Source organism: Camelus ferus, chromosome 8 (genome assembly GCF_009834535.1).
Source record: "Camelus ferus isolate YT-003-E chromosome 8, BCGSAC_Cfer_1.0, whole genome shotgun sequence".
Taxonomy (NCBI): domain Eukaryota; kingdom Metazoa; phylum Chordata; class Mammalia; order Artiodactyla; family Camelidae; genus Camelus; species Camelus ferus.
In genome coordinates, this window is record NC_045703.1 from 18505894 (window position 1) to 18529093 (window position 23200).

At 36.3% G+C, this 23200-nt stretch overlaps 1 protein-coding gene across 4 annotated transcripts in view; it reads left to right on the forward strand.

Annotated features, from left to right (window-relative positions):
• Nucleotides 1-3820: 3820 nt before the first annotated feature.
• TTK (TTK protein kinase) overlaps nt 3821-23200 on the forward strand; it is a 38260-nt gene continuing 18880 nt past the window's right edge. For 2 of the 4 annotated variants that reach the window (XM_032484507.1, XM_032484508.1), the window contains exons 1-11: nt 3821-3958; nt 5123-5263; nt 7803-8025; nt 8387-8493; nt 10715-10858; nt 11331-11445; nt 11605-11668; nt 11763-11857; nt 12313-12406; nt 13673-13793; nt 17378-17526. In XM_032484507.1, coding sequence (XP_032340398.1) covers nt 5125-5263; nt 7803-8025; nt 8387-8493; nt 10715-10858; nt 11331-11445; nt 11605-11668; nt 11763-11857; nt 12313-12406; nt 13673-13793; nt 17378-17526 — 1251 coding nt within the window. In that variant the 5' untranslated portion in view covers nt 3821-3958; nt 5123-5124. The remainder of the gene's footprint in view (nt 3959-5122; nt 5264-7802; nt 8026-8386; nt 8494-10714; nt 10859-11330; nt 11446-11604; nt 11669-11762; nt 11858-12312; nt 12407-13672; nt 13794-17377; nt 17527-23200) is intronic. The other 2 variants (XM_006182095.2, XM_006182096.3) reach the window with 1 other exon arrangement.

The following is a 23200-nucleotide window of genomic DNA, read 5'->3' on the forward strand; positions in this document are numbered from 1 at the left end:
GTGGCAAGGATTCACCATTCTAGGTGCCATGAAGAACATTCATAATTCATGGGAAGAAGCCAAAATGTCAACATTAACAGGAGTTTAGATGAAGTTGATTCCAGCCATCATGGATGACTTTGAGAGGTTCAAGACTTCAGTGGAAGAAGTAACTGTAGATGTGGTGGAAATAGTAAGAGAACCAGAACTAGAAGTGGAGCCTGAAGATGTGGCAGAATTGCTGTAATTTCATGATAAAACTTGAATGGATGTAGACTTGCTTCTTATGGATGAGCAAAGAAAGTGGTTTCTTGAGATGAAATCTACTTCTGGTGAAGATGCTATGAAGATTGTCAAAATGACAACAGAGTATTTAGTATATTACATAAAAGTAGCTAAGAAAGCAGCTGCAGGGCTTGAGTAGACTGACTTCAATTTTGAAAGAAGTCCTACTATGAGTAAAATGCTATCAAACAGCATTGCATGCAGAGGATGCAGAGAACACAGAAATTGTTCATGAAAGGAAGGGTCAATTGATTTGGCAAACTTCATTGTCTTATTTTAAGAAATTGCCACAGTCATCCCAATCTTCAGCAACCAGCACCCTGATCAGTCAGCAGCCATCACCATAGAGGTAAGATCCTCAACCAGCAAAAAGATTACTATTTGCTGAAGGCTCAGATGATTGTTAGCATTTTTTTAGCAATTAAAGTATTTTTTAATTAAGGGATTTTTTTTAGACATAATGCTATTGCAAACTTAATAGATTATAATATAGTGTGAACATACATGGGTTTTCTATGCACTGGGAAACCAAAAAAATTACGTGATCCACTTTATCGCAATATTTGCTATATTGCAGTGGTCAAACCAAATCTGCAATATTTCTCAGGTATGCTCTTAAAGATATTGCTCCACTGTCTCTGGGCTGACATTGTTTCTGATAAGAAGTCTTCTCTTATCCTTATGATGCTTCCTCTATGTAACTGTGTTTTTCTCTGATTGCTTTTTAAGACTTTATCACTAATTTTGATTAATTTAATTATGGGCCTACATGTAATTTTTGTAGTTTCTTTTACTTGAGATTTGTTGAGCTTCTTCAGTCTGTTGGTTTATAGTTTTTACCATATTTGGACAATTTGGGCCCATATTTCCTTCAAATGTATATTTTCAGTTTGCCCTCCTTTCCTTTGAAAATTCCAAATTTTAAGAAATTTTTTTTTTTATTTTGGAGTGCGTTTTGATTACACAAGAGTTGCAAAGGTAGTACAGAAAGTTGATGTACACTCTTCACTCAAATTTCTTATTGATGGAATACTACTCAGCCATAAAAAAGAATAAAATAATGTCATTTGCAGCAACATAGTTGGACCTAGAGATCGTCATTCTAAGTGAAGTAAGCCAGAAAGAGAAAGAAAAATACCATATGATATCACTCATTTATGGAATCAAAAAAAATTTTCCTATTGTTAAGATCTTATTTACTCTGGTACATTTGTCAAAATTAAGAAACCAACATTGTTACATTACTATTAACTAAACCTCAGTTACTTATTATTTGGATTTCATTTGTTTTTCCATTAATGTCCACTTTCTGTTTCAGGATCCAATCCATGATACCACATTGCTTGTAGCTGTTATGTAACTTAGTCCCCTATGGTCTGCGCCTGTGGGTACTAATTTTAATAATATATTTTATTTAACCCAGTATGTCATTTCAAACTGTGATCAATATTTTAAAAATTATCAGTAATACATTTTACATTATCTTTTCATATTAAAATCTTCAAAATCTAGTGTGTATTTATACTCACAGCAGGTATGAAACTCAGGTACTTTCACTGTAAGTACTTAATCTGCATTTAGATCTCAAAAAATTTATAGTTGAAAAAGTAGATTCACATCTCAGGTTGTTCCAAATATACTTAAAAGTCTTGAAATAATTGCACTATCAGTTTTTTATATTTAATTAGGTTAATTAATCAAAAATTCATTTGCCCTAGACACATTTCAAGTGCTCAAGTGCTCATCTGTGGCTAATGGCTACCATATTAGACAGTGCAGCGCTAGACCGTTGTAAGGACTTTTATTCTGAGCTCTGAAGGGTTTTGAGCAAAGGAGTGACTAGGTCTCACTTAAGATTACTCTACTGTTCTGGAGAACAAATTTGAGGTGAAGGCAGATAACCCAGGTGAGTGACAGTGACTGGGACTAGGGCAGTAACAGTGGAGGCGGAGAAAAGTGGTAGGAATTCAGGACCACTTGTAAGACCTGACACAATCTGCTTATGGATTAGATGTGGAGTCAGGAATAACACCAAGGTTTTTGGCTTAAAAATGGAACAATGAATGTCTTTTACAGAGAAGATTTTGTAAGAAGTGGGGGCGGGAGGGACCAGGGGCTCTTTTGAACATTTTGAGTTTAAAATGCCTATGAGACATTTAAGTGGGTAAGTAGGCAATGGATATATGAATCTGGAGTTCAGGGGAGAGAGTTCTGCTGGAGTTATACATTTGGGAGTTATTAACATATAGATAGTATTTTACAATGTAAGACTAGAGGAGATCACCAAAGAGTGAGTGTACAGAAAGGCTGAGTGAAACTTATTTGGATAGGTTGATTGACTTTTATGCCTGTTAATATACGGTAAGAAGCACAAAAGTATAGTTTTGTTTTAGTAAACCAAAAAAAAAAAAGTTAGGGTGACGTTATTCAGCAGCAGTATTTTCAGGAAAATGCAAGTTTGGAATCAGGCCCTAAAGAGCCCATAAAGAATTGGTGGAATAGTAAACTCCTTCAACTAAAAGCAGTGTTAGATGCAACGATGCAAAGGTAGTGATCAGCCAACCAGGTATAGCAAATCACTTTGCTCTGCTGAAGCAAAAATAAAGATCCAGAAGTTATGGTAAGATGTATTCAGTGAAGAAAGGCTTTCGGGTTGGCAGGGGGCTAGTCAGAGCTGGGAAGGCGAGGGTTCTAAAGACAGCTTTGGAGTTAACACGTGACAACTGCAGTTAGTTTTCTACACCTACAGAAAACCAACCATCCTGACCTCCCATTGAGCATATATGCTGGTACAATAGTCACCCCGTCTCTTTCGCAGGTGAAGAGAAAGCTTTGTCTTGGACCACAAAGCCACTTACCAGCGGAGCCCCACCCTTGCATAGATTACAAGGGAGGTGCGATTTCCCTGAGGGACCGGCTAGGAGGGAGCGGGGCTGATAAGGTGAGTTCAGGTGTAGCCATCGTGTTGGGCGTTTGGGTTCTGCGCAGAATTCTGACAAAAGGGAAGAGCTCAGCTTGAAGACGACGCATGGTCATTCAAGGATGGTGGAAAGACATAAGTCTAAGATCAAGGACAAAATAGCACTGAGATTCTTGAGCTGGCGGCGGGGCTGAAGGTAGCATTGTGAACGATCCTTCCTTGCCACATCCTCTCTCTGCGCAGCAGTGAAGGACCGAACTCAGCTCGGTCTCAAAGACCGAGGACTGAGGTGGCGCAGGCGGGGAAGGGTCGACTCACAGGATACTTTTAGGTCGTGATGCTAGGAGCAGCATCCGCGCTCCCAATTTTCCTCTCAGCTCCTATTTATCTCTGCCCGGAAGTGGCTCCTCGCGGGCAAAACTGTGGCCTTGTTAAACCGGAAGGTGCAGGAAAGCCGGCCTACTGGCGCCCCGGGAACACCGGCCGAGGGTCAGCACCCCGGCACCCGGCGCCGCGCGGGTGAAGTCACAGCGGAAGACCCCATCCCGCTGCACTTTCACGTCTCAGGAAGAAGGGGCGGTGCCGAAGCGCACGAGCCAATCACGGCAGACGCGTCCACGTGGCTAGCACTGACCAATAGGCGCCCGCGGCGGTAGCGGCGGGGAAATTCAAACGTGTTTGCGGACGGGGACGTGGATTCCATCTTTTCTTCTTAACTCCGCTTTCCGGCGGAGAGTCCTGTCTCGCCGGACCACGGAGGGACGGCGGCGGCAGGTGTGTGGGCTGTTTAGCGGCGCAGAGCGGGTCGGTGAGCCGTGGCGCCGAGGCGGGGAGGGCTCAGAGCCTGGCAGCAGCCGTGGGGTGCGGCTCAACGGGCTGGGAGGGGGGAGGGGCGGGGTCGCTGCCTCCGCCAATCCTCCGGGGAGGACGGCTGATTTTGTTGAGGTCCCTGGAAGCATAGGTACGTGTGGACTTGGCTGGAGAGAGGGTCTGGCTGGTCGTCTGGGGAGACTCCCTTTCTTGCCTGGTGTTACAGAACAGGGAGAGGAGGTGGTGGCCGTGGTTCCGACAGTTACCTTTCGAACCTGACTGCAAGGGGAGAGATCTAGCTGCCCACTTTATCGGCCCTTGTCATTGTTATGCTCGAGGTCAGGGGCGACACGGATATCAGTGACCCCAGGTTACTGGTTGATGTTTGAGAATCACAAAGATGAGACTGACCGGAAGAAAGAACGCGGACAATTTGTTGACCAAATATCAACACCGTGCAGACCTGCAAATGATCAGGACGCTACGAATACAGTAGATTCTTGGTGTTATTAGGATGATTAAGGCACTAAATCATGTTTCCTCCAGATGTGCACAAGAACAAGCCTGCTGATACCCCGTTTATCAATAAAGGGCTGTGATGTATATATTCTGCTTTGAAAGCAGTTGCAATGTGCATGTTTACTGACCTAAAGCAAATGAATAAAGGAAAGGTCATTCGCATTACCAAAGGATTTTTTTTATGCCTATATGTCTCTACCAGAATCCAAGCAAGCATTTCACCACGTTTAAAAAAAAAAAAAAAAAAAAGACTGAATTTGCAGATGGCCCAGAGAAAATAATTATGGAAAAAGTGAAAGGAAGTTGTAGAAGAAAAATGGAAAGTTTGAAAGGGGGCAGCAATTTCTGTGTTGTGTGGTGGCTTTATAGAAGTTCTCTTGGAAAGGAAAGATGTGTTTACCTGTTGGAAACCTTGGTGGATAGATCACAAAGATCTATCTTTTTTTGTTTTTGGGCACATAGCTTCACAAATACCTTCTTAATATCTGTGTTTAGATGTATTTATATAACTAATGCTTTAGTCTTCTGGGTTCTAAAGGCTAGTTGCAACATTTTTTTCTTTACTGCTGGTAAAAATAGAAATTACGAATGATTCAATTTTTTTCTTAGAAATGGAGGCTGAGGATTTAAGTGGCAGAGAATTGACAATTGATTCCATAATGAACAAAGTGAGAGATATTAAAAACAAATTTAAAAATGAAGACCTTACTGATGAGCTAAGCTTGAATAAAGTCTCTGCTGATACTACAGGTGAGTTCCTTTTTTTTTTAAGTGCCCTCCGAGGTAAAGGAAGGAAATGTTAACCACTGGGTTCATGTAATGCAGTTTTCTCAGTTATTGATAATTACCAATTACAGTACAAACACTTCATGTTTAATGTGTGGAAATATTCCCACAATTTCCCATTTTCTTTAAAAAGGAAACTTAATTTATTACAGTGTGCTCAGAGGTAGTTTTCTTAATGCTTCCATTATTGGCAGCTGTTGTTTCTGCTGATCTGCCTGCCATCAATAGGTAAGCCATTTTTTTTCCTGTTCCTTTTTTTGCTGCAAACTGAGAAAACTTCACCAATCTTAATAAAATGATGTACAGACTTAAAGTCAAACACTCAATTTTTGGTGTGAAGAATCTTCATGTTACTCCCCTGGTCTTTTTTTTCCTATCCTCCCTTGCTCGCTGTGTTCCGGCTTCCTGGCTGTGTCTCCTATGTAGTTAGACCATCTTCTATCCCAATGCCTTTGTTCTTGCTCCCTGCCTTGAACACCACTCCCCAGCTCTCTGCCCACTCTTACCTCCTTTGTGTCTTGGTTCAAATGTCATCTCAGTGAGGCCTTCCCTAACCCACCTACTTAAAATAGCAGTCTGCCGGGTTGGCTGTGTGTCCCCTCTCTCCCTTCCCTGTATTATTTCTCTCCACAGCACTCACCACCTTGTATCTCATTTCCTCAGTGTGTTTGCTTATTACCTATCTCCTCTAGAACGTGAGCTCCATGAGGGTATGGTTTTTATCTGGTGTGTTCTATCTGCAGAGCTAAGAATGGTGCCTGACAAGTAGTAGGTACTCAAGTATTTACTGAATGATAAAAGAGTGAAAGCACCCAAAGTTTAATGCCCTAGTTTTATGAAAAGTATTAGCTTCAAAAGCCAAATTCTTTTCTGTACTTCAGATTGAGTTTTTTTGAAAAGTGACCTTTGGATAAGTTTGTTATATCCATACTAACCTGTAAATGGATAAGGGATTGAAAACAAATGGAAGAACCTGCAGCTAGTCATAATGGCAGATCATATTCACTTGAGACAACTTAGAAACTGATCATTCTGGTGTTAAGCAAATTCTTAATATGAAGATATGCTCTCACCATACTTTATTTAGTGTGTTTAGATAGTGCTAGTAAAGCTTGTACACCAACGTAGATTAGTCCTTATTTAAAATCCTTAGTTCACTCAAAACTGCAAATACTTAACATAAATTGTTAATTGGGATGTAAGACATTATAATACTGAGGAAGAGTAAAACTGTGGTTTCTTTTTTTTCAATCTTTTTGGGAGGATGACTAGGTTTATTTATTTATTCATTCATTCATTTATTATTATTATTTTTTAATGGAAGTACTGGCGATCAAACCCATGACCTTGTGCATGCTAAGTATACACTCTACCACTGAGCTATACCTTTTTCCCAAAACCGTGGTTTCTTGATGAGGATTTATGCATCCACTGTGCTACATTGTAATATGTGTTTGGCATCAGATGAAAACTAACACAATATAGACAGAATGCTTTAAGTTTTGAACACAGGGACAACGGGGCATGAGGAATTCATCTACAAAGACTGTTTTTAGACATCCTGAAAACTAATTTGTTAGGAAAGCGATGAGAGGTAAAACTGGAAAGTGAAGTTTAGATCAGATCAGATTAAATTTAAAGACAAAGCAAAGTTATGAATCTGTTATGTTTTAGTAAAAAGCAGAAACAGTAGTTTTTGTTTGTAAAAGGGAATGTTTAGCCCTTGTTGAAGGTAACTGAAACTAACAGAGGAATGATAGCTTCTCTGAGAAATCTGAATTTAACAATATTTAGTCATGACTAAAATATCAGGAACAGGAGACTGACGTTAATTCACGTTGTTTTTATAGAAACTATTAACACTAAAGAAAGTAAAAAATAAATTACAACATTAAATTTATGGAGAAATGTGGGTAACTTGGAGGGAGAAGAAAATGACCATATCATTTGCTTATCTTTTATAAGCTGGTTTTGTTTGATTGGTTTAAAAGTGAGTTTGAACTATATGGAGATAATGTGGGATGGATAGGTTGTAAAGAAGGATATGTTAGGACGAGGGCAATAAAGTCTATAAATTTTTAATGTATAGATCATTGATGAAGGATTTTCCAAGAAAGTTGGTTCTGATGGGGGGGCAGGCTTAAGTTTTATTGGATCATTAGGATGCTGAAATAGAATTATGCTGCTACAGCATAAAATTTTCTTAGATTGCATATAGTTTTTTTTAAAGTTACTTACAAAAAACATCTATTTCCAAATTTTTTTCTTTCCTTCAAAATATATGGTTTTTGGTAGTAAAATATATGCTCATGAAGGATATATATGGAGTAAATAAGTGGCTTACATTTACACAAATTGTTAAAATTTTTAAAAAGTATTTTAAGGAGTTCATGTACGTTCATACTGAGAGTATAAATGATTAACTGTAATTTGAAAGAAAAGTGTAATTTGGCATTTGGTTTATGTCTATCTTCTGTTGTGGTGTATTTTGTCCCTTACTCAGATAACTCGGGAACTGTTAACCAAATTATGATGATGTCAAACAACCCAGAGGACTGGCTGAATCTGTTGCTCAAACTAGAGAAAAACAGTGCTCCTTTAAATGATGCCCTTTTAAATAAACTGATTGGTCGTTACAATCAAGCAATTGAAGCACTTCCTCCAGATAAATATGGCCAAAATGAGAGTTTTGCTAGAATTCAAGTGAGATTTGCTGAACTAAAAGCGTAAGTATTAGCATTTTAACTGCATTTAGCTAACTACATTACATAACACATAACGACATCACCAAAGAGTACAATGAAAACAACGTTGTCAGGATTATCTGTAAGAAATTTAATATTTTTGACCAAATCCTTTTGTTTATAATTCACAAATGAATAATGTAAATCTTTACTGTGTACATATTTCCACAAAAGTTACTCTAGACTACCTAAAAAGATCTTTAAAAGTAACTTCTTAGTGTTTAATTTTACATACAGAAAAAGAGCAATATTCTTTGTCTTTTGGAAAATAGAATGAAGAGTTATCAAACTTAGACAACTGTGTCCCTTTTCTTAAAATTTGACTCTGAAATCTTTGTTTCAGTATTCAGGAGCCAGATGATGCACGGGACTACTTTCAGATGGCCAGAGCAAACTGCAAGAAATTTGCTTTTGTTCATGTATCTTTTGCACAATTTGAACTCTCACAAGGTATTCTGAAAATGTCAAGTCCAAATTTTAAGTACAAGATAATGTCCCACTGTAACTTACATTCAAATATTAAATCGTGTGTATGAAGTAGAAGTATGAGGCAAAAAGCACGAAAGCTGATCAGATGAGAATACGGGGGAAGAATGCTGCCCAAGTGGAAACGTGGAGAATGTTTGCTATGCTAGCTCCCCGCTTGTGAGGAATAATCCAGGGAAATAAGCGTGAACATCATGTGTGTGCTATTCGTTAGATTCAGGAAACATTAAAGGAAAATGACCCCTTTACTGAGTATTTGTGGGATGAAGGATATAAGATATTTAAACTATTTAAGCTAGAGCTTAAATAATTTTTTCATGTCCTGTGGTGTCATAGCACCAAAATATGCGTCAGAATATAATTGTAGCATTAATTGATAGTTCTCTTTTTTAATTAAAAAAAAGTAAAGTGCTATGGAAGCTTTTATTTCTTGCTCACTTTGTTCTTCATGGTCTGGACTTTTTGGACAGATCTTGGGCAATCTCTTCCTCAGACATGTTTGGCTGGTCTTATGGCCTTTTCTCTCATTCTCTGGGGCCTTCAGATCCATCCTCAGCTGGCCCTCTGGCCCTGCATTCCTGTTTTCCCCTTGCCTTGTTTCTGCTCCAGCCCTGGTCCTATTTACATCAGAGATACGCACATCATCACCACTTTACTAGCTCAGCCAGATTCCTCCTAGTCATGTCCCAGCAGGGCTCACTCCCTGGAGAGTACTCTCCAGGACTGAGGTTGGAGGAGAGCTTTGTACAAACTCAGATAGTGGTTTGAGAATCCTGAACTTCTACTCATTCAGGTGATTTCTGAGTCCTAGTTATCTGAATCATCTTCTCTGATCTATCCTGTTCACTATTAAGTGAATTTAAAAAAAAAATCACCCCTTTCCTGCCTAGGAAAATTGACTCCTTGGCTGTTAGAGTAAGTAAGTTTGGCCAGGCCTTTAAGACCCTCTATCTCTCCTTTGTTCTATTTTTTACAGTTTTTGAGGTGTTATGGCCTATCAACAGCAGCTATAAACTTGACCTCTTTAGAACACAAATTTTGAAAATCTCAAATTGTATTATCTTTAAAAAAGAAATAAATTTCATCAATCCCACTGTGATGTAGTAGTAAACTCAAGATCAAAATTGTGACTAGTTTAAACAAAGTTGGTGAAAAGGCTTTCAGGAAACGTGCAGAATTCCTGAAGTCCTCTGTGTTTTTGGTGTGTGTGTATTTTTGTGGGGGTGGAGGACATTCCATAGTTTTTATCAGATTCTCAGAGGAGTTTATGGCCCTAGTAAGATCCCTAATTGCTAGTTCCTGTCTCTAGTCTATTTTTCCTCCTTTGCTATCCTGAAATGCTCAGTACATGAAATACCACTACCCTGAATAAATGTAGACTTAACTATTATCAAAGATGTTTCTATTAAAATTTGTAAACTGTCAGGAGCTAGAGGCCATCTCTTCATCGTTTTTATACCCCAAATGCATAGCATAGCTCAGTGGCTCCCATAAATGCTGGTAACACGTTTCATAACATACATGATGTACATATTTAATATTTATAAATGAAATTCTAGACTAAATGTATTGGGTAAATTTGCAGTTGATAGAAAATTTGTTTGGTAATTTATCTGTGGTCAGGAAGGTGATTTTTGTCATCTAAGTTATTTTGCATTGTGGGGGTGGTGTAGCTAAGGCTGGGAGCTAAAGATTCATCTTTATTGTTACCTTTTTTTTCACATGAATCCTTTTGATGGGGATTCCCTTTAGCAAAACATGTCAGCCTCATTTAAACGTTATCATGAATGATAATTATGCTCTGTTGTAACAGACTGATGCTCTTGGGGCCATTGCAACATCTCAGACTTAGTTTTCCCTTTACTAAATTCCCTCGAGTTTCTGTTTTAGTTGACCTTTGCTGTCCCCACTTTGTAACTGCTCTGTTAACATTTCTTTTACTTCTGAAAACGGTCAGTGGTGATGAACTAATACATAATTACACTAATTACATATTACACAAGTAAACTGACATGAACTGTTTGTTATCAGAAGTCAAATTGCTCATTTGCTTATGAATAAAGTGCGTGAGCCTTGGAATAAATATTTTTGCCTAAGACTTAAATTTTTTCCTAGGTCTTGATGAATATGTATCTGGGGCCTGAAGGTTGTTGTGCTAAAATGACTTTTTTTTTTACTTTGTCAGGTAATTTCAAAAAAAGCAAGCAACTTCTTCAGAAAGCTGTGGAATGTGGAGCAGTACCACTAGAAATGCTGGAAATTGCCATTCGGAATTTAAACCTTCAAAAAAAGCAGCTGCTTTCAGAGGAGGAAAAGAAGAGTTTATCAGGTAAATGTATTAGCATGTGCTAAGGCTTTTCAGTGTTATTTTATTCTGCAAAAAAGCATTCAGGATAATATTTTATAGAAAAATTTATTTAGAATGATTAAAATCTAAGATTAAGCTTTAGATATAAAGGAGATAAGACTTAGAAATAACAAAGTCTTTACTCCCTTGTTAGAAACTTTTTTCCCCTTAATCATTCTCTCATTGTTAACACATTAAAATCAATCTAGACGAAAGTGTGACTTTTTGCTTTTATAACTAGAGAATATGTCTTTACTCTGAGTAAACAGTTAAGTAATCATGAAACAGTTATGAAGTATAGAGAATTATCTTCATAATATCTCATATCTGCATATCTTATTTGGGGACAAATATTTATTATGAATTGACTTTTTTAATATTCTGATTTATGAGATTACTTTTGTATATGCCTTATATCTTTAAAAATTTAATTACAATTTCAAAATGTTTACAGCATCTACAGTACTAAATGCACAAGAACCGTTTCCCAATACACTTGGACATTTACAGAATAGGAACATCAGTTGTGATTCCAGAGGACAGACTACTAAAGCCAGGTTTTTGTATGGGTAAGGAAACTGAATCCATTTTTTAAATGCTGGTCATACACTTACTTATACAACTGCATACATATGTTCATGTTATAAGATAACCGTGTTTAGAGTTGATGAAAATGCATGTGTCAATATTGTTCTTTTAAAAATCGGGGGTATTTTCTTTCTGTTTAGAGAGAACATACCCCCTCAAGATGCAGAGATCGGCCATCGAAATCCCTTGAAACAAACAAAACGAGTAAGTTATTTTTAATCTACTTTGATTAAAATGGTATTGGAGAGGTCTCTGTTTATTTCCTAGTTAGTTACTTAATCTTTCAAAACATTTTCAGTCATGCCCATTTGGAAGAGTCCCAGTTAACCTTCTAAGTAGCCCAGATTATCATGAGAAGACGGATGGTTCAGTTGTACCAACTTTTGCTAAAAGGTATGTTTGAGTTTTAATTTTTTAATTTGTTTTCAGTACTTGAAGATTGATGGCAGAATGATCTTACAGTCTTTTACTATGTAGTAGTAATTATAATTACATTTTCATTTAGTATTAAAAGTTACCAAGTCTCTCAATGCTATCAGGGACAGAGGAATGAGCGGGAAATAATGACTATTTTACTTTTTCACCCATTAAGAATATTGCAGCTATTATTTAATATGGAACGGAGGAGGCAGTCACCATCTACACATCTCTATGACTTTTGTCATTGCTCAGCACCAAACTCAAGTCATATTTATACCAGAGCCATGTTATTTTTAAAAACATCTCAAGTGATTTTTCCAATTAAAAGATGTAAATGTTGTTTAAAGGCCAACTTTAAAATGGAAAAAAAATAATACACTGAAAAGACTGATTTCAAATTAAACATTAAAATTGTTTTGTTTCGTGAGTAACAGACAGACCTCTGGATTAGAATGCCGAGATACAATTGTGCCTGGATCTAAATCAAGCGGAAATGATTCCAGTGAATTGAGAAATTTAAAGGTATTTCAATTTTTAAATCTTTATATGGAGCAAGGGGTCCTGATCCAGGGTCCATGGGTCTTTTTCTGGAGGAAGGGTCTGTGGTTTATGTGATATCTCCAGTGGTGTTCCTGAAGCCCCTGGAGAACGTAGGGCCACTAATAAAGGAAGTAGCTCAGAGGTCCTAACGTTGTCCTACACTGAGGTGGTAGAGCAAGGATCACTGATCTTGGATAACTTTGAAGTAGCAATTATTATGTATGTGTTTAAGCAGGTTAGTTGGCCTGGGATTGAGAATAGCTGGGGGAGCCATGCCCCCCAGCTTTTGTTTCTTGGTGTGTTTAATCATATGACCTGGTTGGGCATCTTAGACAAAAATGAGAGAGTAACTTTGTGATGAGGCAGAGGTGAGGACTTAGTCAATCCTGATCTGGCAGAGCAATGTTGTGTGAACTTCAAAGACAAAAAAACAGCTTTAGTCCCTGGTGCACTGATTTTTGTGTGTGTGCGTGCAACAATTTTAATTTTTTTTAATTACTGTTATTTTGTTGTTGTTGTTGTTTGGGGGGAGGTAATTAGGTTCACTTATTTACTTTTAGAGGAGGTACCAGGGAATGAACCCTAGACCTTGTGTATGCTAAGCATGTGCTCTACCACTTGAGCTGTACCCTCTCCCCCACAGTGTACTGATTTTTAAGGTTTATACTATTCCTACTGTACTTGAGTAAAACCCCTGACATCACAGTGTGGGTCTTTTCAATTCTGTATTCTTTGTAATTCCTCTCTTTCATGATCTGTGCTTTTAAATAATGACTTTAACTAATCTACAGCTATCTTAGAGAATAGTGCATAGTTGTGTCAAAAGTTTACTTTCTGGATTTAGAATAATTACTGTCTTAGACTTACATAAATCTTAATTTTGACCAAAGCTGTTATTTTTGGTGATAAAATACAATCATAGTAAGAAAATAATGAAGCACATTTTATGTTGGATTCAAACTTTCTAACCTCTCTAAGTGAATATATTTTAGCATTTGATTAATATTTCTGTTGAAAGCAGATTGGCCAAATACTGTGGTTATGGCCATTCCCATTGTTCTAGTCAATAATTCAAGAAGTTACTCTTTGCTGGGATTTTATGAGTCTCATGTAATTATAGTAGATAATTTTCCTAGCAGTCTTTTTACAGAAATGAGACTTAGGTATATTGAAAACTAAGACAGGTTAGTACTGTTTCTGTTTATGGTGAGACTTTATTTTATTTGATATCTTATTCTTTTTATGTAGTCTCTTCAAAATACTCGTTCCAAGGAAGCTCTGATATCCGATGAGAAGAGTTCTGAACTTATTACAGATTCAGTAACCCTGAAGAATAAAAGTGAATCAAGTCTTCTAACAAAATTAGAACGTAAGAGTGACAAAATACTTTTTTCATTGAAGAGAACCACTTTGTTACTTGCGAAAGCTGACCAGCTACCTAACAATTGCAACTTAAGACTCTGACCTTGTATTTCAGCTACTCTACAAATGTAGTGTATGAAAAGTATTAAATTCTGTAGCAAAGGAGGTTTATGTGCATAAAAAGAAGAGCAGAGGGAAAATACAGTGGCATTGAGTTATTTTTTTCAGTAGGGTTGACAGATACTTTCTGGAAAGCAGCCAGGAGCTGTATTTACATGACAATTCTCCTTTTCCTCTTGTATCAAACATTTGCTTTTCCACTGTATGAATACTATGGTAAATGTTCTAAGGATATGTAAATGAATGAGGCAGGGTTCCAATGAGGTTGCTGTCCAGCATGGGAGATCTACTGATAAATATAATGCAGCATAGAATGTAGAGTCTCATCAGAACCACATCAATTAAATGCCATGAGGACTCAGAGGAAGGAGAAGTCTGAGGAACTAGTTTGGTTTCGGGGAAATAAGGAAATAATTTGTGGTGGAGAGGACATGTAAAGAACTGTTAGGGTTTAAATAGGAAGAAATAGCAGTGATAGAGTATATCAGATGGAAGGAATAGCATAAGCAAAAAGAATAAAGCATTCTAGGAACAAAAGATGGTCTAATTATGCTGAAGAGTGTAACACAGGTGGTATAGAAGTGGGAGATAAGACTAGGTAAACGTTGAATGCCAGGCTTACCTTTTTTTTAGATGTTAGAATACCATCAAAGGTTTTTGAATGGGATCATTAATTGGATGATGATTGTCCAAACAAAGGTTGCCAGATTGGGTGTAATTTTTTTTTTTAATTGGACTGAGAAGGCACACTGGGACAAAATTAAGCTTGACCCAGACTCGTGGTTTCCCTGGGACTTCCCTGGTTTTAGCCCTGAAAGTCCCATGTTTCAGGAAAGCCCTCAATCCCTGCAGACTGGGATACCATTCTTTTGATGGGGAATATATCATCCCTCGATATCCATAGGGGATTGTCTCCAGGAGCCCTCACACATACCAAATCCTAGGATGCTCACGTCCCTTTTATAAAGTTGTGTAGTATAGTCAGCCCTATGGAACCTGTGGACACGGAGGACTAACTATAGACTCCTAGTCCTAGTATTTGGGGGAAACTGTTATATTTTGTGTTTTTATGTCATCTATTATAAATTGGTATGGTTGCAAAGTCATCTTTATCAAACATGCTTGTTTATAGTACTAACCTGGCACCTACTTTCATGTCTTTAAGTGAATGTTTCTTGAGTACCTACAGTGTGTCAAGGATACTTTATTACACAGTAAAACTTCCAGTCAGAAAACTGCCCAAATCATAAGAGTATAGCCCAATAGCCTAATGGAATATCATCTCTTTCACACTCATTTCTGTCAAGCGTATTCAGAGAGGGGTTGTTGGGTCACAGGATGTGCATACGTTCAGCTTGTCGATAGTGCCAGTTTCCAAAGTGCTATGTTTGACCAGCAGTTGTTGGTCTTGCTCATAGTCTCCCCAAGAATTTTATTGTTGGTTTCTAATGTTAAACATTCTGATCCTGCTCATTGTGGTTCTAATTTGCATTTCCTTCGTGTCTATTGATATTGCACAGCTTTTTGTGTTTACTGACCACTTGGGCATCCACTTGTGAAGTGCTTGTTGGGTTTTCTATTTTTTCTCATTGGGTTTTCTTTTCTATTGGGTTTTCTTTCTTTTTCTCATTGATTTTTAGGAGATATTTATATGGTCTACATACAGATGCTTTCTTGACTTTATGTGTTATAAGTAACTTCTCCCATTATGTGAAGACTTGATGAAAAGAAATTCTTAATTATCACGCGTTTTAATCTATCAGTCTTTTCCTCTATGAGGAGTCAAATCTTTTCCTACTCCAAGATCAAAAAAATATTCCATATATTTTGGACGACATCATTTTACCTTTCACATTTAGACTTACAATCTACCTGAATTTAATATTTAAGTAAGTTAAGATCAAGTGTCAAGATTCATTTTTTAACCCCATGTCGATATCCAGCAGCATTTATTGAAAAAACCCTTTTTTCCCTCAGTGAATTGTTCTAAGTTAGATGATCCTATGTGTGATACCTGGTTTGGATTCTTCTCTTTTGCGTAGTCCTTTTGTCTTTGTGATAATGCTGTCTCAATTACTGCAGTAAGTCTTCACATCTGTCAATGTAAATCTTGTAACTTCATTCTTTGTCGAGGCTATTTTAGGTATTCTAGGCCTTTTGGATTTCCATGTAATATTAGAATCTGTCAGATTCCTTTTTTTTTTTCTTTTAATGAGATTTTGATTTGAGACCTAGTGGGACAAGTTGATATCCTAACAGATAAGTTTTCTAGTCCACTAACCTGGCATATCCCTTCATTCATTTAAGTAATCCTTAAAACATTATTGAAAAAAGTTGTTTCCTGTGTAAAGATTTTGCTTATGTTTTGTTAGAGATATACCTAGATACCTGATTTTTTTGTTGCTATGATAATGAATGGGATTTTTTTTTAAAAATTTTATCCTCTACTTTGTTGCTGGTATTATAAACTATTATAACTATGATTTATAGTTATTGATCTTATTTACAGTGACATTGCTAAAATCACTGAACAATTCTAATATTTTCCATGAATTCTTTCATGTTGTTTGAAAATAATACACCATTTTTCTCTTTCAATCCTTTAAACTTTCATTTCTTTTCTTTGCTGTAATGCACTTACACGTCTAGTATAATGGGATTAGAAGCGATGATAGGTGGCTTTTTTGTTCATTCCTCATTTTAGAGAGACTTTCAATATTTTACCCCCATATAATAACTGCCTTACATTCTTATAGGTGTTCTTTATCAAGTATCAAAACAGAGTGAGTTTTGCTTTGTATCTAGATTAACATTAGTTTTTTTATTACTGGGTATGATTTTTATCAAATGCTTTTTCTGCATTTGTTGAGTTGATCATACACTTTTCTTCTCTATTATTATGGCTAATTAACTTTCAAGTGTTAAGTAAACTTTGCATTTAGAAATAAACACAAGTTAGTGTAACTTACACCTTTTGTATATCAGTTATAAATATTTTGTTTAGAATTTTTGCTTCTATTGTGATAGGAACGGTTCATAAAATAGTAAATATGTTGTTGAGGCTTTTATTCAGAGACCCTTATGAAAGTAAATTAAAGGCTAATTTAAGGTAAAATTTTTGTTAAAAAACTAGAGGTCTATGAAAAGTGGTACATTGGCTTCTCTTTATTAGTAAGACTTTATGACATATATGTTTTTTAATTTTTATTTATTTCTTTGTTTTCTCATAAAGACCAGAGCATTTAAATTCAAAATGGTCTCTGATAATCAGCTCTAGGTAACAATCTAGGAAGATGGCTGTTGGAGCTTTGTAAAAGTTTCCTGCTGAAAGCTAATTATCAGCAGCTGGCTTAAAATTTTTAGTTTCTCTCTTTATTTTTAACAGTAAAAGGCTAACCTGTTGTATTGGTAGGTTTAATTTTGTTATTAAATATTCTTTCCTTTTAATGACAACAACAAATACAATTTCAGAAACCAAAGAACATCAAGAACCAAAGGTTCCTGAAAATAACCAGAAACAATGGCAATCTAAGAGAAAGTCAGAATGTGTAAACCAGAATCCTGCTGCATCTTCAAATCAGTGGCAGATTCCAGAGATGATTCAAAAAGTTGATACAGAGGTAACTTCCTTTTCTTCCTCAAGCGTAACATTGCCATTGTTCATAATGTGAATCATGTTAAATGTTTCCTCCTTTCATTAAATCTTTATGCACTACACTTAGTGGAGTAGTTTACTTAAATGACGCTTGTTCTTTTTTTTTTTCCTAATTCATAAAATAATGATCAGTCATAGGTTTAGTAAGATTGTATGTCAGGCTACAATCATTGTCAATAGTAGTTCTAGATTGCTGGTAGACTGGTACGGGCGTTAGCAAACAACAGCCTGTGAGTCAAATCTAGTTTCCAGCCTGTCCGTAAACAGTGTTTTATTGGAACACAGCCATGCCCATTTATTTACTTACTGTCTATGCCTACTTTTGAACTGTAACAGCAATGCTAAAAAATTGCAACAGAGACCATCTGGCCTATACAGCTAAAAAGTTTACTATCTTGCCTTTTATAGAAAACCATATGCTGATCCCTGAACCAGTGCAATGCTTTACCAAACATTTGACAATTTCCTATTGTCATCCTCATGGATAAAATAGAAAAATATACAGTAGACAAAGTTAATCATAACAGGCTGAATGATCATACCCAGTGACTAGGGTCCATTTTCCATTTCAGAGGGAATGATCTGGTAGACTACTGGAGCACCATACCTGTATATAGTCCATGCCTATACTTTCCTCATTCTTACTTTTCAGTTATATTCTCAATAAAACAAAATATTTATTTTTCATAAAAATGTGTCTATATTCATAGGCAACAAGTTTATTACAATTTTTTCTTAAATTTAAATTTTTTTATTGAAGTATAGTTGATATACAATGTTTCAGGTGTACAGCAAAGTGATTCAGTTATACATTTATGTGTTCTTTTTCAGATTCTTTTCCATTATAGGTTATTACAAGATACTGAATACAGTCCCTTGTGCTGTACAGAGGTCCTTGTTTATCCATTTTACGTATAGTAGTGTGTATCTGTTAATCCCAGTTTCCATTATCCCCCACTCCTTTCTGCTTTGGTAACCATAAGTTCCTTTTCTATGTCTGTGAATGTAGTTCTGTTTTGTAAATAAGTTCATTTGTATCATTGTTTTAGATTTTACATATAAATGATATATAATATTTGTTCTTCTTTATCCGACTTCACTTAATATGATCATCTCTAGGTCCATCCGTATTGTTGCAAATGGCATTATTTCATTCATTTTTTGTGGCTGAGTAACATCCCATTATACATATACACCACATCTCCTTTATCCATTCATCTGTTGTTGGACATTTAGATAGCTTCCATGTCTTGGCAACTGTAAATAGTGCTGCAGTGAACATTGGGATGCGTATATCTTTTCAAATTTTTTTGTTTTTCCTGGTTACATGCCCAGGAGTGGGGTTGCTGGAGCATATATATGGTAGTTATTTTTAGTTTTTTAGGGAACCTCCATACCATTCTGTATAGTGGCTACACCAATTTACATTCCCACCAACAGAATAAGATGGTTCCTTTTTCTCCACACCCTCTCCAGCATTTAGTATTTGTAGACTTTTTGATGATGGCCATTCTGAACAATGTAAGGTGATAACCTCATTGTGGTTTTGATTTGATTTTTTGCTAATAATTAGCAATGTTGAGCATCCTTCCATGTGCCTGCTGGGTATCTGTATGTCTTCTCTGTAGAAATATCTATTTTGATCTTCTGCCCATTTTTTTTATTGGGTTGGGGTTTTTTTGATATTAATCTATATGAGCTGTATGTATGTTTTGGAAATTAATCCCTTGTCAGTCACATAGTTTGCAAATATTTTCTCCCATTCCGTATGTTGTCTTTTCATTTGGATTATGGTTTCCTTTAATGTGTAAAATCTTTTAAGTTGAACTAAATCCCCTTTGTTTATTTTTGCATTTCCCTGATGATTAGTGATGTAGAGGATCTCTTCATATATCTGTTGGCTATTTGCATATCTTCTATGGAAAAATATCTAATCAGGTCCTTTGTCCATTTTTAAATTGGTTGACTTTTAGTTGTGTGAGTTCATTGTGTATTTTGTATATTAACCCCTTATTGGATAGTAGTCTGCAAATATTTTCTCTTATTCCATAGATTGCCTTTTCATTTTGTTGATGGTTTCCTTTGCTGTGCAGAAGCTTTTTAGATTGATGTGGTCCCACTTATTTTTGCTTTTGTTGTCTTTGTTTTTGGTGTCAGATCCAAAAATCATGCTAAGACCTGTCTCAAGGAACTTACAGCCTATGTTTTCTTCTAGAATTTTTATGTTTTCATGTCTTACATTCAAGTCGTTAATTCATTTTGAGTTAATCTTTGTGTGTGATGTTAGAAAGTAGTCCAGTTTCATTCTTTTGCATGTGGCTCTCCAGGTTTTTCCCATTGTATATTTTTGACTGTTGTAAATTAATTTACCTTATGTCTTTGAGTTTGTTCCTGGGCTCTTTATTCTGTTCCATTGATCTATGTGTCTTTTTTTTTATGCCAATACCATACTGTCTTGATTACTACAGCTTTGTAATATGGTTTGAAATCAGGGAACATGATGTCTTCAGCTTTGTTTTTCTTTCTCAAGATTGCTTTGGCTATTCAGGGTTTTCTGTGGTTCCATATGAATTTTTGTGGTTCCATATGAATTTTAGGATTGTTCTGTGGAAAATGCCATTGGGATTTTGATAGGAATTGCATTGAATCAGTAGACTGCTTTGTGTAGTGTGAACATTTTAACAATATTCTTCCAATCCATGAACACAGAATATCTTTCTATTATATGTGTCTTCAATTTCTGTCATCAGTGTCTTATAGTTTTCTATATACAAGTCTTTTATCTCCTTGCTTAAATTTATTCTTAGGTATTTCAGTCTTTTTGATGAGATTGTTTTCTTCATTTCTTTTCCTGATAGTTATTAGTGTATAGAAGTGTAACAGACTTTTGTATGTTGATTTTGTGTCCTGCAACTTTACTGAATTTACTAATTATTTCTAACAGTTTTTGGTGGAGTTTTTAGAGTTTTCTATATATAATATCATGTCATCTGCAAATAGTGCAATAGTTTTTTTTCCTCCTCTTCAATTTGGATTTCTTTAATTTTTGTTTCTTGCTTAGTTGCTGTGGCTAGGACTTCAATACTGGGTTGAGTAAAAATAGTGAGAGTGGGCATCCTAGTCTTGTTTGTGATCCTATAAGAAAAGCTTTCATCTTTTCACCATTGAGTATGATGCTGTGGGTTTATCATACATGGCCTTTATTATGTTGAGATATGTTCCCTCTGAAAAATAAATATTTTTCAAAATAAAATAATCATAGTGAAGAGAGTGATACTGTTTTATATTTTTTATAATTTATTTAATGGTTGGCTTAACAGAAGACTGGATTTTTTAATATCTGCTTTTCCATACAATCTATTTCATTATCACATGCTTTATAGCCTTGAGGAAACTCCAGTACATACTCATGAAAGCATGAAAATGAAAAGGGCAAGTAATGTCTTAATATGACTATGAAAATAGTTTTAACCTCTCAGACTCCCTGAAAGGATCTTAGGAATCCCCCTCCTTCTGCTATTCCTGGATTACTCTTTGAGAACTGTTGATCTAAGCAGTGGAGTAGATAACAAATGTTAGGTGAGATGCATCCTGACAGGTTGAATCATGGACAAAGAGCATCTCTTCTTTTTTTCTTTTTACATCTTGTAAACCAATAGGATGGTAAGGGACTCAAAACTATTTATTTGTCATTAGGGAAATGCAAATCAAAACCACAATGAGATATCATTTCCCACACACCAAGATGACTGTAATTGAAAATTGACAATAATAAGTGTTGGTGAAGATGTGGACAAACTGGAACCTTCATACACTGTTGGTGAGAATGTAACATGGTACAATCACTTGGAAAATGGCATGGCAGTTCCTCAAAAGGTTAAACATACAGTTTTCCTGTGTCATCCCACAATTCCACTCCTAGTTATATACTGAATAAAATTGAAAATATAGATCTACACAAAAACTTGTACATGAATGTTCACAGTAGCATTGTTCATAATTGCCAAAATGTAAAAGTAACCCAAATATCTATCAACTAGTGAGTGAATAAGCAAAATGTGGTTCTCTGATTTTATTATTTCATTTTATTATTCAATAATTAAAAGTAATGAAGTATTGATAGATGTTACAACATGGATGAACCTTGAAAACATGCTAAGTGATATAAGCCTGTCACAAAAGGCCATATATTTTGTGATCCCTTTTATAAGAAATGTCCAGAATAGGCAAATCTGCAGAGACCAAAAGTAGATTAGTGGTTGCCAGAGCCCGGGGGGAGAATGGGGGTGACTACTAATACAGAGTTTCTTCTTAGGATGATGAAAATGTTCTGTAATTAAATAGGGGTGATGATTGCATACTCTTGTGAATATATTAAAAAGCACTGAACGGTACACTTAGGGAAAAAAGAGGAAAACTAGGCAGTTTCACAAGGTCGCTGCTTTTCCAGCCACTCTCTCAAGTGCAGGCTGTTTTGTCTCACGTCTCACTTACCTGCTACAAGCTCCCCATAGTTATATCCAGATCATTTCCTCTCTTGCAAAAACCCTGCCCTTTTGAAGCTTCTGCCTTTTGGATATATCATCCTCTTAGCTGCTTGTTGCCATCATCTCTGAACATCCTAGCGACTCCCCATCAGTCTTTGAAAATATCAGGCTCTGGATCACTTCTTTCAACTTCAGCCCAACTGAAGGATGGGCTGCCATCCTTTTTTGTTAACTTCTATACCCCTGTGTTATCACTAGTCCTGCACCTGACCTCCAAATCTATAACTTCTTCCTCCCTCGTGACCAGTTTCTTAATTTCACCTTAGCCTACCCATTCCTGTATCCTCAATTCTGATCTCCAAAATCTCAAAGGCAAACATCCACTCTATGACTACAATCTTTACTTTCCTTGCTTAATAATCTTACTACCGCAGTTTCTCCTGACCACTATTCCAAATATGTACATGTGAGGAAATCTTAAATGAAATGGACAATTTATCCAGGAAAAGAGATACAGTGGCCATGATAGATATCTTCAAAAACTCAAGGGGCTGAAATGTTCAAAGCAGTGTAGATTTCTCCACTGTGGTTCTCCAGAGCATAACGTGGACCAGTGGGTTGAAAGTATAATAAAGAAACTGAATTAATCCAATATCTGTGAATACTTTCTAATAACTAAAGCTGTCCCCAAATTGAAGTTGAACTTGCATAAGCAGTAGTGAGCACTTAGTTACTAATAGCATTCAAGCAAAAATGGTTTGCAGGGCTTGGCAAAATTTTTCTGTAAAAGCTCCGTGGCCTTTGCAGGCCAGATGGTCACTGGTGCAACTACTGAACTCTGCCATTATCACATGAAAACAGCCATAGACAATATGTAAACAAATGGACCGTGCTCTAATACAACTTTATTTACAAAACAGGCGGCAGGCCAGATTCAGCCTAGGGCTGTAATTTGCTGATCTGCAGTAGACGATGTTCATTCATCATTACTGCTTTGGGACTTGTATAACATAAATTCTACAAGGTTTATGTCTCTTACAAGGGAGAAGAACACTTGATAGGTATTTGCCATTTCAGATTTTGTTAAATCATTAGTATTTGGCCATTTTCCCTCCAGACATAAAAGTAGGAAATATAGTTTTATTGATTAAA